Genomic DNA, 15,000 nt, shown 5'->3' with positions numbered 1-15,000 from the left:
ATACCCGATTTAATCTGGTTACTACTCCTGCCCAGTAACTAGAATATGCATATAATTATTGGCTTTGGATAGAAAACACTCTAAAGTTTCTAAAACTGTTTGAATGGTGTCTGTGAGTATAACAGAACTCATATGGCAGGCAAAACCTGAGAAGATTTCAAGCAGGAAGTGGCCTGTCTGACAAGTTGTGTTTCATCTTGGCTCTTTTTATTGAAGACTGAGGATCTTTGCTCTAACGTGACACTTCCTACGGCTCCCATAGGCTCTCAGAGCCCGGGAAAAAGCTGAACGATATCGAGGCAGCCTCTGGCTGAAACACATTATCGCTTTTGGCAATTGGCCGATCAGAGTACTATGGGCTTAGGCGCGTGCCCGAGTCGACCCCATGCTTTAATTTCTTTCGTCTGTTTACCTAAACGCAGATTACCGGTCGGAATATTATCGCTTTTTTATGAGAAAAATGGCATAAAAATAGATTTTAAACAGCGGTTGACATGCTTCGAAGTACGGTAATGGAATAGAATTAGAATTTTTTTGTCACGAATTGCGCCATGCTCGTCACCCTTCTTTACCCTTTCGGATAGTGTCTTGAACGCACGAACAAAACGCCGCTGTTTGGATATAACAATGGATTATTTTGAACCAAACCAACATTTGTTATTGAAGTAGAAGTCCTGGGAGTGCATTCTGACGAAGACAGCAAAGGTAATAACATTTTTCTTATAGTAAATCTGACTTTGGTGAGTACCACACTTGGTGGGTGTCTAAATAGCTAGCCCTGTAATGCCGGGCTATCTACTCAGAATATTGCAAAATGTGCTTTCACCGAAAAGCTATTTTAAAATCTGACATATCGAGTGCATAGAGGAGTTATGTATCTATAATTCTTAAAATAATTGTTATGCTTTTTGTGAACGTTTATCGTGAGTAATTTAGTAAATTCACCGGCAGTGTTCGGTGGGAATGCTAGTCACATGCTAGTCACATGCTAATGTAAAAAGCTGGTTTTTGATATAAATATGAACTTGATTGAACAAAACATGCATGTATTGTGTAACATAATGCCCTAGGTTTGTCATCTGATGAAGATCATCAAAGGTTAGTGCTGCATTTAGCTGTGGTTTGGGTTTATGTGACATTATATGCTAGCTTGAAAAATGGGTGTCTGATTATTTCTGGCTGGGTACTCTGCTGACATAATCTAATGTTTTGCTTTCGTTGTAAAGCCTTTTTGAAATCGGACAGTGTGGTTAGATTAACGAGAGTCTTGTCTTTAAAATGGTGTAAAATAGTCATATGTTTGAGAAATTGAAGTATTTGCATTTTTGAGGTTTTTGAATAACGCGCCACAGGATTACACTGGCTGTTACGTAGGTGGGACGATTTGGTGCCACCTGCCCTAGAGAGGTTAAAGAAGTCATATGTTTCCTGACCAATTCACTCATAGTGTATTAAATTAGTCAAAAGTTTAGTATTTGGTTCCATATTCTTTGACTGCAATGACTACATCAAGCTAACCTCTCACCATTACCAATAACAGAGGATACAACAAAACATGCTAACCTCTCACCATTACCAATAACAGAGGATACAACAAAACATGCTAACCTCTCACCATTACCAATAACAGAGACTACAACAAAACATGCTAACCTCTCACCATTACCAATAACAGAGGCTACAACAAAACATGCTAACCTCTCACCATTACCAATAACAGAGGATACAACAAAACATGCTAACCTCTCACCATTACCAATAACAGAGGCTACAGCAAAACATGCTAACCTCTCACCATTACCAATAACAGAGGCTACAACAAAACATGCTAACCTCTCATTTCTTCAAAAAGCATAATGCATTAACAACATTACAGTTTAGGAGAAATTCAATCATCTTTTAAATATAATACCAATTAATTATAACAAATAAACTCAATACTTGGTTCAAACAAGGATATTACACAAATATACAGTCAATAATACAGTAGAAAAATAAGTCTATATACAATGTGAGCAAATGAAGTGAAATAAGGGAGGTAAAGGCAAATAAAGGCCATGGTGGCGAAGTAAATACAATATAGCAAGTAAAACACTGGAATGGTAGACATGCAGTGGAAAAAAGTGCAAAGTAGAAATAATGGGGAGCAAAGGAGCTAAATAAATAAATACAGTAGGGGAAGAGGTAGTTGGGGTAAATTATAGATGGGCAATGTACAGGTGCAGTGATCTGTGAGCTGCTCCTACAGCTGGTGCTTAAAGCTAGTGAGGGAGATAAGTGTTTCCAGTTTTAGAGATTTTTGTAGTTCGTTCCAGTCATTGGCAGCAGAGAACAGGAAGAAGAGGCGGCCGAAGGAGGAATTGGCTTTGGGGGTGACCAGGGAGATATACCTGCTGGAGCGCGTGCTACAGGTGGGTGCTGCTATGGTGACCAGCGAGCTGAGATAAGGGGGGACTTTACCTAGCAGGGTCTTGTGGATGACCTGGAGCCAGTGGGTTTGGCGACGAGTATGAAGCGAGGGCCAGACCACGAGAGCGTACAGGTCGCAGTGGTGGGTAGTACAGTGGGGAGAAAAAGTATTTGATCCCCTGCTGATTTTGTACGTTTGCCCACTTACAAAGAAATGATCAGTCTATAATTTTAATGGTAGGTTTATTTGAACAGTGAGAGACAGAATAACAGCAAAAAAATCCAGAAAAACACATGTCAAAAATGTTATACAATTATTTGCATTTTAATGAGGGAAATAAGTATTTGACCCCTCTGCAAAACATGACTTAGTACTTGGTGGCAAAACCCTTGTTGGCAATCACAGAGATCAGACGTTTCTTGTAGTTGGCCACCAGGTTTGCACACATCTCAGGAGGGATTTTGTCCCACTCCTCTTTGCAGATCTTCTCCAAGTCATTAAGGTTTCAAGGCTGACGTTTGGCAACTTGAACCTTCATCTCCCTCCACAGATTTTCTATGGGATTAAGGTCTGGAGACTGGCTAGGCCACTCCAGGACCTTAATGTGCTTCTTCTTGAGCCACTCCTTTGTTGCCTTGGCCATGTGTTTTGGGTCATTGTCATGCTGGAATACCCATCCACAACCCATTTTCAATGCCCTGGCTGAGGGAAGGAGGTTCTCACCCAAGATTTGACGGTACATGGCCCCGTCCATCGTCCCTTTGATGCGGTGAAGTTGTCCTGTCCCCTTAGCAGAAAAACACCCCCAAAGCATAATGTTTCCACCTCCATGTTTGACGGTGGAGATGGTGTACTTGGGGTCATAGGCAGCATTCCTCCTCCTCCAAACACGGCGAGTTGAGTTGATGTCAAAGAGCTCTATTTTGGTCTCATCTGACCACAACACTTTCACCAGTTGTCCTCTGAGTCATTCAGATGTTCATTGGCAAACTTCAGACGGGCATGTATATGCATTCTTGAGCAGGGGGACCTTGTGGGCGCTGCAGGATTTCAGTCCTTCACGGCGTAGTGTGTTACCAATTGTTTTCTTGGTGACTATGGTCCCAGCTGCCTTGAGATCATTGACAAGATCCTCCCGTGTAGTTCTGGGCTGATTCCTCACCGTTCTCATGATCATTGCAACTCCACGAGGTGAGATCTTGCATGGAGCCCCAGGCCGAGGGATATTGACAGTTCTTTTGTGTTTCTTCCATTTGCGAATAATCGCACCAAATGTTGTCACCTTCTCACCAAGCTGCTTGGCGATGGTCGTGTAGCCCATTCCAGCCTTGTGTAGGTCTACAATCTTGTCCCTGACATCCTTGGAGAGCTCTTTGGTCTTGGCCATGGTGGAGAGTTTGGAATCTGATTGATTGATTGCTTCTGTGGACAGGTGTCTTTTTTACAGGTAACAAGTTGCGGTTAGGAGCACTCACTTTAAGAGTGTGCTCCTAATCTCAGCTCGTTACCTGTATAAAAGACACCTGGGAGCCAGAAATCTTTCTGATTGAGAGGAGGTCAAATACTTATTTCCCTCATTAAAATGCAAATCAATTTATAACATTTCTGACATGCGTTTTTCTGGATGTTTTTGTTGTTATTCTGTCTCTCACTGTTCAAATAAACCATTAAAATTATAGACTGATCCTTTCTTTGTCAGTGGGCAAACGTACAAAATCAGCAGGGGATCAAATACTTTTTTCCCCCACTGTATATGGGGCTTTGGTGACAAAACGGATGGCACTGTGATAGACTGCATTCAATTTATTGAGTAGGGTATTGGAGGCTATTTTGTAAATGACATCGCCGAAGTCGAGGATCGGTAGGATGGTCAGTTTTATAAGGGTATGTTTGGCAGCATGAGTGAAGGATGCTATGTTGCGAAATAGGAAGCCGATTCTAGATTTAACTTTGGATTGGAGATGCTTATAGTGAGTCTGGAAGGAGAGTTTACAGTCTAACCAGACACCCAGGTATTTGTAGTTGTCCACATATTCTAAGTCAGAACCGTCCAGAGTAGTGATGCTGGACAGGCGGGCAGGTGCAGGCAGCGTTCGGTTGAAGAGCATGCATTTAGTTTTACTTGTATTTAAGAGCAGTTGGAGGCCACGGAAGGAGAGTTGTATGGCATTGAAGCTCGTCTGGAGGTTAGTTAACACAGTGTCCAAAGAATGGCCAGAAGTATACAGAATAACACCAATAACAGAGGGGGTCTGATCTTTGTGCCTCTGTAAATTTCTCATTTATCATTATTCACGATTCATTCATGATTATTCATAATCATGGTAGCATCCACATGAATGTAGAAGTGTTCAGAAACATCTTCTATTCTTACTGACAATACAAGTGAAGTGACTCCAAAATGACAGGACATTATTCACCATTCAGTTTCTATTAGGAAAAACATAATCCAAAACACAACCAAAACAAACTGAAAAATGAATTCAACAAGTTAGTAGAATCACAAGCTTGATGTAATCACTGCAGGCATGGAATATGGTACAACTACTAAACTTATGACTACTTTAATACAATATAAGTGAATTTGTCCAAATAATTAGGACTTCTTCAAATGGGAGAACTACGTACAGAAAGTGCTTTAATTTGTAAATGGTAAAACAGATATGAATGAAAATACCCTCAACTAAAAGGTGACATTCTGTAAGGTCACCTAATATGACACATCTCAAATCCAAAATGCTGGAGGATAGCACCAAATGTAAAACTGTAAGCTTCACTGTCCAAACACATATGGTGTGGACTATGTGTGTCTGGTAAACACATGTGGATCTGGTGAACAGTTATCACTTGTTGACCAACTACAGGAATACTGACCTCAGAGTCTCCAGTTTACAGTGGGGATTCCCCAGTACAGCAGAGAGCAGCTTCACTCCTGAATCCTTCAGGTCATTGTTACTCAGGTCCAGCTCTCTCAGGTGTGAGGGGTTTGACCTCAGAGCTGAGACCAGAGAAGCACAGCCTTCCTCTGTGACTAGACAGCCTGACAGCCTGCAAAGAGTCAAATCATATTAAAATCACACTGCTATGCTTTGGTGGTGAAAATAGTGGAAGTATAATTTTTCAACATTTTTCAGATATCAGTGTCCTGAAACCTGCCATATCTATTCGTAAATTAATGTATCATCATTAAAAATGACAAATGATCAAAGTATTGCCTGCAGATAGAAACATATATAGTACAAATATTTGAGTAGACTGACCAGACCAGTTTAAAAGCAGTATCAGTCAAAAGACAGACAGTGAGGTATCAGATTTAGATTGTATTGAGTATACAGTCCACACTATAGCTATTTTGACAGTGAAGCAAACATTTTAAATGTGGCTCTGTACTCCAACATTTTGGATTTCAGATCAAATGTTTCATATGAGGTTACAGTATATAATGTCACCTTTTATTTGAGGGTATTTTAATACATACAGTTGAAGTCAGAAGTTTACATACACCTTAGCCAAATACATTTAAACTCCATTTTTACAATTCCTGACATTTAATCCTAGTAAAAATCCCCTGTCTTAGGTCAGTTAGGATCACCACTTTATTTTAAGAATGTGAAATGTCAGAATAATAGTAGAGAAAATGATTAATTTCAGCTTTTATTTCTTTCATCACATTCCCAGTGGGTCAGAAGTTTACATACGCTCAATTAGTATTTGGTAGTATTGCCTTTAAATTGTTTAACTTGGGTTAAACGTTTCGGGTAGCCTTCCACAAGCTTCCCACAATAAGTTGGGTGAATTTTGGCCCATTCCTCCTGACAGAGCTGGTGTAACTGAGTCAGGTTTGTAGGCCTCTTGCTCGCACACGCTTTTTCAGTTCTGCCCACAAATTTCTATAGGATTGAGGTCAAGGTTTTGTGATGGTCACTCCAATACCTTGACTTTGTTGTCCTTAAGCCATTTTTCCACAACTTTGGAAGTATTGTTGGGGTCATTTTCCATTTGGAAGACCCATTTGTGACCAAGCTTTAACTTCCTGACTGATGTCTTGAGATGTTGCATCAATATATCCACGTAATTTTCCTCCCTCATGATGCCATCTATTTTGTGAAGTGCACCAGTCCCTCCTGCAGCAAAACACCCCCACAACATGATGCTGCCACCCCCGGGCTTCACGGTTGGGATGGTGTTCTTTGGCTTGCAAGCCTCCCCCTTTTTCCTCCAAACATAACGATGGTCATTATGGCCAAACAGTTCTTGTATTGTTTCATCTGACCAGAGGACATTTCTCCAGAAACTACGATCTTTGTCCCCATGTGCAGTTGCAAACTGTAGTCTGGCTTTTTTTAATGGTGGTTTTGGAGCAGTGGCTTCTTCCTTGCTGAGCAACCTTTCAGATTATGTCGATATAGGGCTTGTTTTACTGTGGATATAGATACTTTTGTACCTGTTTCCTCCAACATCTTCACAAGGTCCTTTGCTGTTGTTCTGGGATTGATTTGCACCAAAGTAAGTTAATCTCTAGGAGACAGAACGCGTCTCCTTCCTGAGCGGAATGGCGGCTGTGTGGTCCCATGGTGTTTAGACTTGCGTACTATTGTTTGAACAGATGAACGTGTTACCTTCAGGCGTTTGGAAATTGCTCCCAAGGATGAACCAGACTTGTGGAGGTCTAGAATTTTTTTTCTGAGATCTTGGCTGATTTCTTTTCATTTTCCCATGATGTCAAGCAAAGAGGCACTGAGTTTGAAGGTAGGCCTTGAAATACATCCAAATGATGTCAATTAGCCTACCAGATGCTTCTAAAGCCATAACATAATTTTCTGGAATTTTCCATGCTGTTTAAAGGAACAGTCAACTTATTGTATGTAAACTTCTGACCCACTGGAATTGTATTACAGTGAATTATAAGTGAAATAATCTGTCGGTAAACAATTGTTTCAAAAATTACTTGTGTCATGCACAAAGTAGATGTCCTAACCGACTTGCCAAAACTATATAGTTTGTTAACCTGTTATGGCTAGGGGGCAGTATTTTCACGGCTGGATAAAAAACGTACCCAAATTAATCTGATTATTAGTCCTGCCCAGAAACTAGAATATGCATATAATTATTAGCTTTGGATAGAAAACACTCCAAAGTTTCTAAAACTGTTTGAATGGTGTCTGTGAGTATAACAGAACTCATTTGGCAGGCCAAAACATGAGAAGATTCTGTACAGGAAGTGGCCTGTCTGACCATTTCTTGAACTTCTTTGCCATCTCTATCCATTACAAAGGATCTCTGCTCTAACGTGACACTTCCTACGTCTTCCATGGGCGCTCAGAGCCCGGGAAAAAGCTGAATGACGTAATTCAAAGACCTGGCTGAAACACACGAGCGCTTTTGCTAAGTGGTCTATCAGAGGACAAAGGGCTTAGGCTCGCGCACTAGCCGCCCCCGTCTTTGTGTTTTTCCCTCTATTTGCCGAAACACAGATTCCCGGTCGGAATATTATCGCTTTTTTACGAGAAAAATGGCATAAAAATTTATTTTAAACAGCGGTTGACATGCTTCGAAGTACGGTAATGAAATATTTAGAAATCTTTTGTCACGAAATGCGCCATGCGCGCGACCCTTATTTACCATTCGGATAGTGTCTAGAACGCACGAACAAAACGCCGCTATTTGGATATAACGATGGATTATTTTGGACCAAACCAACATTTGTTATTGAAGTAGAAGTCCTGGGAGTGCATTCTGACGAAGAACAGGAAAGGTAATCAAACTTTTCTAATAGTAAATCTGATATTGGTGAGTGCTAAACTTGCTGGGTGTCTAAATAGCTAGCCCTGTGATGCCGGGCTATCTACTGAGAATATTGTAAAATGTGCTTTCACCGAAAAGTTATTTTAAAAATCGGACATATCGAGTGCATAGAGGAGGTCTGTATCTATAATTCTTAACATAATTGTTATGTTTTTTGTGAACGTTTATCGTGAGTAATTTAGTAAATTCACCGGAGGTTTGCGGGGGGTATGCTAGTTCTGAACGTCACATGCTAATGTAAAAAGCTGTTTTTTGATATAAATATGAACTTGATTGAAAAAAGCATGCATGTATTGTATAACATAATGTCCTAGGGTTGTCATCTGATGAAGATCATCAAAGGTTAGTGCTGCATTTAGCTGTGGTTTTGTTTTTTTGTGACATTATATGCTAGCTTGAAAAATGGGTAGTCTGATTATTTCTGGCTGGGTACTCTGCTGACATAATCTAATGTTTTGCTTTCGCTGTAAAGCCTTTTTGAAATCGGACAGTGTGGTTAGATTAACGAGAGTCTTGTCTTTAAAATGCTGTAAAATAGTCATATGTTTGAAAAATTGAAGTTTTCGGATTTTAGAGGAATTTGTATTTCGCGCCACGCCCATCATTGGATATTGGAGCAGGTGTTCCGCTAGCGGAACATCTAGATGTAAGAGGTTAACAAGAAATTTGTGGAGATGTTCAAAAACACGTTTTAATGACTCCAACCTAAGTGTATGTACACTTCCGACTTCAACTGTATGTGATTGACGATTAAAAATTAAATTCTGATGATGCCATGATTAAGAAAAATCATGAATAAATCATGAATCAGAATGAGTGAAAAAGTTACAGAGGCCACAAAAAAACATGCTAACCTCTCACCATTACCAATAATAGAAGCTACAACAAAACATGCTAACCTCTCACCATTACCAATAACAGAGGCTACAACAAAACAGCTAACCTCTCACCATTACCAATTACAGAGGCTACAACAAAACATGCTAACGTCTCACCATTACTAAAAGCAGAGGCTACAACAAAACATACTAACCTCTCACCATTACCAATAACAGAGGCTAAAACAAAACATGCTAACATCTCACCATTACCAATAACAGAGGCTACAACAAAACATGCTAACCTCTCACCATTAGCAATAACAGAGGCTACAACAAAACATGGTAACCTCTAACCATTACCAATAACAGGGGCTACAACAAAACATGCTAACCTCTCACCATCACCAATAACAGAGGCTACAACAAAACATGCTAACCTCTCACTATTACCAATAACAGAGGCTACAACAAAACATGCTAACCTCTCACCATTACCAATTTATTTATTTCACCTTTATTTAACCAGGTAGGCAAGTTGAGAACAAGTTCTCATTTACAATTACGACCTGGCCAAGATAAAGCAAAGCAGTTCGACACATATAACAACACAGAGTAACACATGGAGTTAAACAAATGTAACCCTCTCACCAGGCTTGAATATGACTCTCACAATATTAACATATGTAGAGTATCTCAGCAGCATGGGATGTTAGGTGAGAAGGACATCTCCAATAAGAATTCCTATTGTAAACTATCTAGGGTTATGACAATAGGGTATTAACTTCAGATGAAATGATTATAGGTTTCTGTTATTGAATCAGGATAAACCATCCCATGCATTAAATTAAAACAATTAATGACTCCACCAAGGCAACATACATAATGTTCCATATGTGTATTAAAACATTTTCAAACACAAATACATGTTCAGACACAACATCAAAAGAAAAAAATAATAATAATAAACCCCAATGAGTCGTGCACAACCCGTGTCCAAATTAAGCACCTCACATTGTGGTTACTCACGAATTGGTAGATATTCCCTCAGCGAAGTATGGCAGTTCCATGCAGGTTTCCTCACAAAGTCCATGGCAACACAGCTACCCATGCAGACAGTACTCCTTAGTAACCGATATCCCCATGGCAACACGAACTCGTTAAACTTCCCAAGCAATTATCTCCCGGTGTCACACGATGCTAGGCTAACCTCTAGCTGGCTAATACCTCCACAACGAGTCGGTAGCTTCAGTCTTTACTAAGTTTTAACTAAATTATAACAACTCTTTTATTAAATAAAATATGTATTTCCCTTCATGTCTTAGTAGCTATGGGTTTTGTTGTAGTTCTGTCGTCTTCTTTTATAATTTTTCTTCACCAACCGTCCTGAGGTAAAACGTCCATCCTTTCATCAACGTCTTTTTCCCTCCCGTTAACCAGGTCAACTCCCATTGGCCACAACTTAACAAGCGACCTTATTGGTCAAAACGGAAACTTCAAAGTAAAACAAACTATTCACTTATACATTAAATAAATATTTCTTCAAAAAGCATAATGCATTAACAACATTACAGTTTAGGAGCAATTCAATCATCTTTTAAATATAATACCAATTAATTATAACAAATAAACTCAATACTTGGTTCAAACAAGAGTATTACACAAACATACAGTCAATAATACAGTAGAAAATAAGTCTATATACAATGTGAGCAAATGAAGTGAAATAAGGGAGGTAAAGGCAAAAAAAGGCCATGGTGGCAAAGTAAATACAATATAGCAAGTAAAACACTGGAATGGTAGATATGCAGTGGAAGAAAGTGCAAAGTAGAAATATAAATAATGGGGTGAAAAGGAGCTAAATAAATAAATACAGTAGGGGAAGAAGTAGTTGGGGTAAATTATAGATGGGCTATGTACAGGTGCAGTAATCTGTGAGCTGCTCTGACAGCTGGTGCTTAAAGCTAGTGAGGGAGATAAGTGTTTCCAGTTTTAGAGATTTTTGTAGTTCGTTCCAGTCATTGGCAGCAGAGAACTGGAAGAAGAGGCGGCCGAAGGAGGAATTGGCTTTGGGGGTGACCAGAGAGATATACCTGCTGGAGCGCGTGCTACAGGTGGGTGCTGCTATGGTAACCAGTGAGCGGAGATAAGGGGGGACTTTACCTAGCAGGGTCTTGTAGATGACCTGGAGCCAGTGGGTTTGGCGACGAATATGAAGCGAGGGCCAACCAACGAGAGCGTACAGGTCGCAGTGGTGGGTAGTACAGTGGGGGAAAAATGTATTTGATCCCCTGCTGATTTTGTACGTTTGCCCACTGACAAAGAAATGATCAGTCTATAATTTTAATGGTAGGGTATTGGAGGCTATTTTGTAAATGACATCGCCGAAGTCGAGTATCGGTAGGATGGTCAGTTTTATAAGGGTATGTTTGGCAGCATGAGTGAAGGATGCTATGTTGCAAAATAGGAAGCCAATTCTAGATTTAATTTTGGATTGGAGATGCTTATAGTGAGTCTGGAAGGAGAGTTTACAGTCTAACCAGACACCCAGGTATTTGTAGTTGTCCGCATATTCTAAGTCTGAACCGTCCAGAGTAGTGATGCTGGACGGGCGGGCAGGTGCAGGCAGCGATCGGTTGAAGAGCATGCATTTAGTTTTACTTGTATTTAAGAGCAGTTGGAAGCCACGGAAGGAGAGTTGTATGGCATTGAAGCTCGTCTGGAGGTTAGTTAACACAGTGTCCAAAGAAGGTCCAGAAGTATACAGAATAACACCAATAACAGAGGGGGTCTGATCTTTGTGCCTCTGTAACTTTCTCATTCATCATCATTCACGATTCATTCATGATTATTCATAATCATGGTAGCATCCACATGAATGTAGAAGTGTTCAGAAACATCTTCTATTCTTACTGACAATACAAGTGAAATGACTCCAAAATGACAGGACATTATTCACCATTCAGTTTCTATTAGGAAAAATATAATCCAAAACACAACCAAAACAAACTGAAAAATGAATTCAACAAGTTTGTAGAATCACAAGCTTGATGTAATCACTGCAGGCATGGAACATGGGACTAAATACTAAACTTATGACAACTGTAATACAATATAAGTGAATTTGTCCAAATATGTTCAACTTTTTCAAATCGGAGAACTAGATACATAAAGTGCTTTCATATCTAAACGGTGCAACAGATATGTATGAAAATACCCTCAAATAAAAGGTGACATTCTGTACTGTCACCTAATATGAAACATTGTATCTCAAATCCAAAATGCTGGAGCATAGCACCACATTTAAAACTGTAAGCTTCACTGTCCAAACACATATGGTGTGGACTATGTGTGTCTGGTAAACACATGTGGATCTGGTGAACAGTTATCACTTGTTGACCAACTACAGGAATACTGACCTCAGAGTCTCCAGTTTACAGTGGGGATTCCCCAGTCCAGCAGAGAGCTGCTTCACTCCTGAATCCTTCAGGTCATTGTTACTCAGGTCCAGCTTTCTCAGGTGTGAGGGGTTTGACTTCAGAGCTGAGACCAGAGAAGCACAGCCTTTCTTTGTGACTCCACAGCCTGACAGCCTGCAACGAGATCATCATGACTTCACAAACACACTGTTAATTTAACACCAGTAGTATAGAAGGACAACGGTAGATGCATTTGGTTCATATTCCCAAACAACATATAGATTCATCTTCCATCAATGCATTTATTCAATATGTTTTTCAATATACATATTATAATACATATTTTTCACTAAACATAATATTTCTTCCTGATGAATACTTCTTATATGTCATTTTATTTACTCACAGAGCAGCTCTGGAGGCTTTGACCACTGGCAGCAGCCTCAGAAGACTTTCCTCTGATCTGGAGAATTTCTTCAGGTCAAACTCATCCAGCTCCTTTTCTGAAGTCAGCAACACAAAGACCAGAGCTGACCACTGTGCAGGTGACAGGTTGGTTTTTGAGAGACTTCCTGAGCTCAGGTAGCTTTGGATCTCCTCCACTAGAGAATGGTCATTCAGTTCATTCAGACAGTGGAACAGATTGATGCAGCTCTCTGGAGAGGGATTCTCCCTGATCTTCTCCTTGATGTAGTTCACTGTGTCTTCATGGGTCTTTGAGCTGCTTCTTGTCTTTGTCAGTAGACCTCGTAAGTGCTTCTGATTGGACTCCAGTGAAAGTCCCAGAAGGAAGCGGAGGAACAGGTCCAGGTTTCCCATCTCACTTTGTAAGGCTTTATCCACAGCACTCTTGTAGACAGTAACTTCAGACTTGTCTCTGTACAGCAGAGAAAATATACTGGACTTTGTTTGCTGTTTGTCCATTAGATTCTCATTGTTGTTGATGAATGAGAGGAACACATACACAGCAGCCAGAAACTCCTGAATGCTCAGATGAACGAAGCAGTACACCTTGTCTTGGTACAGAACACATTCCTCTTTAAAGATCTGTGTGCACAATCCTGAGTACACAGAGGCTTCATTGACATCAATGCCAGCCTCTTTCAGGTCTTTTTCATAGAAAATCAGATTGCCCTTCACTAGCTGTTGAAAAGCCAGTTTTCCCAGTGACAGAATGCTCTCTTTATTCCAGTGTGGACCTGTCTCTTCTTTCCCAAGATACTTTTCATTCTCCTGTTTGGTATGAAACACAACAAGGTCTGTGTACATCTCAGTCAGAGTCTTGGGCATCTCTTCTCTCTTATGTTTCAGCATGTGTTCAAGGACTGTTGCAGAAATCCAACAGAAGACTGGAATGTGGCACATGATGTGGAGGCTCCTTGATGTCTTTATGTGTGAGATGATTCTGCTGGCCAGGTCCTCATCACTGAATCTCTTCCTGAAGTACTCCTCCTTCTGTGGGTCATTGAACCCTCGTACCTCTGTCACCTGGTCAACACACCCTGAAGGGATCTTATTGGCTGCTGCAGGTCGGGTAGTTATCCAGATGAGAGCAGAGGGAAGCAGATTTCCCTTGATGAGATTTGTCAGCAGAACATCCACTGAGGTTGACTCTGTGACGTCCCAACAGATCTTGTTCTTCTGGAAGTCTAGGGGCAGTCGGCACTCATCCAGACCATCAAAGATGAACAGAACTTTGTACTTGTTGTAGATGGTGATTCCTGATTGTTTGGTTTCCATTGAAAAGTGATTGAGAAGTTCAATGAAAGTGTGTTTGTCCTCTTTCATCAAATTCAGCTCCCGGAAAGGGAATGAAAATACAAATTGAACATCCTGATTTGCTTTTCCTTCAGCCCAGTCCAGAATGAACTTCTGCACAGAGACTGTTTTTCCAATGCCAGCGACTCCCTTTGTCAGCACAGTTCTGATACGTTTGTCTTGTCCAGTTAAGGGTTTGAAGATGTCGTTACATTTGATTGCAGTCTCTGGTCTTGCTTGTTTCCTGGTTGTTGTCTCAATCTGTCTCAGCTCATGTTCATTATTGACCTCTCCTGTTCCTCCCTCTGTGATGTAGAGCTCTGTGTAGATCTTATTGAGAAGTGTTGGGTTTCCTTGTTTAGCGATCCCCTCAAATACACATTGAAACTTCTTCTTTAGATTAGATTTGAGTTCACGTTGGCAAATCACAGCAAGCTCATCTGAATGAAGAAATAACACAGAGGATATTAATATTACATCTGTTTTAATGCCTACAGTATTGTAGGACTGTTATAAAGTTTAAATTATAATCATTTATTCTCTTAACTGACAGTATAAATGTGTAAATGTTTTCATAATGCATTACAGACTGGTGTGACTGATTATATTATTATTGGTGTTATTGATGGTATTATTAATGTTGTCTCTCTGTCTCTCTCTCTCTCTAAATTAATCAACACAACACATCCCTTCTGCTACTTGATGAGGTCACTAGGTGTTGTGTTAAGGCTGCTACAATATCATTGAGTTACACAGCTACTTTAGCTGTACTTTAGCTACAGCTTTTAAA

At 40.2% G+C, this 15,000-nt stretch overlaps 1 protein-coding gene across 1 annotated transcript in view; it reads right to left on the bottom strand.

Annotated features, from left to right (window-relative positions):
* The window catches only part of LOC123731881 (NLR family CARD domain-containing protein 3), a 20,265-nt gene extending 5,623 nt beyond the window's left edge, over positions 1-14,642 (bottom strand). The window contains exons 1-2 of the mRNA XM_082972111.1: positions 12,859-14,642; positions 12,453-12,626 (exon numbers count right to left, since the gene is read on the bottom strand). Of these exons, the coding sequence (XP_082828237.1) occupies positions 12,453-12,626; positions 12,859-14,240 (1,556 nt within the window). The 5' untranslated portion in view covers positions 14,241-14,642. The remainder of the gene's footprint in view (positions 1-12,452; positions 12,627-12,858) is intronic.
* Between the last annotated feature and the right edge of the window lie 358 nt (positions 14,643-15,000).

The sequence above is a fragment of the Salmo salar genome, unplaced genomic scaffold (genome assembly GCF_965601325.2).
Source record: "Salmo salar unplaced genomic scaffold, fSalSal1 ptg000578l, whole genome shotgun sequence".
In the NCBI taxonomy this organism is placed as follows: Eukaryota; Metazoa; Chordata; class Actinopteri; order Salmoniformes; family Salmonidae; genus Salmo; species Salmo salar.
The sequence above is the reverse complement of the archived record's forward strand: the minus strand, read 5'-3'. Positions and strand labels throughout refer to the sequence as shown.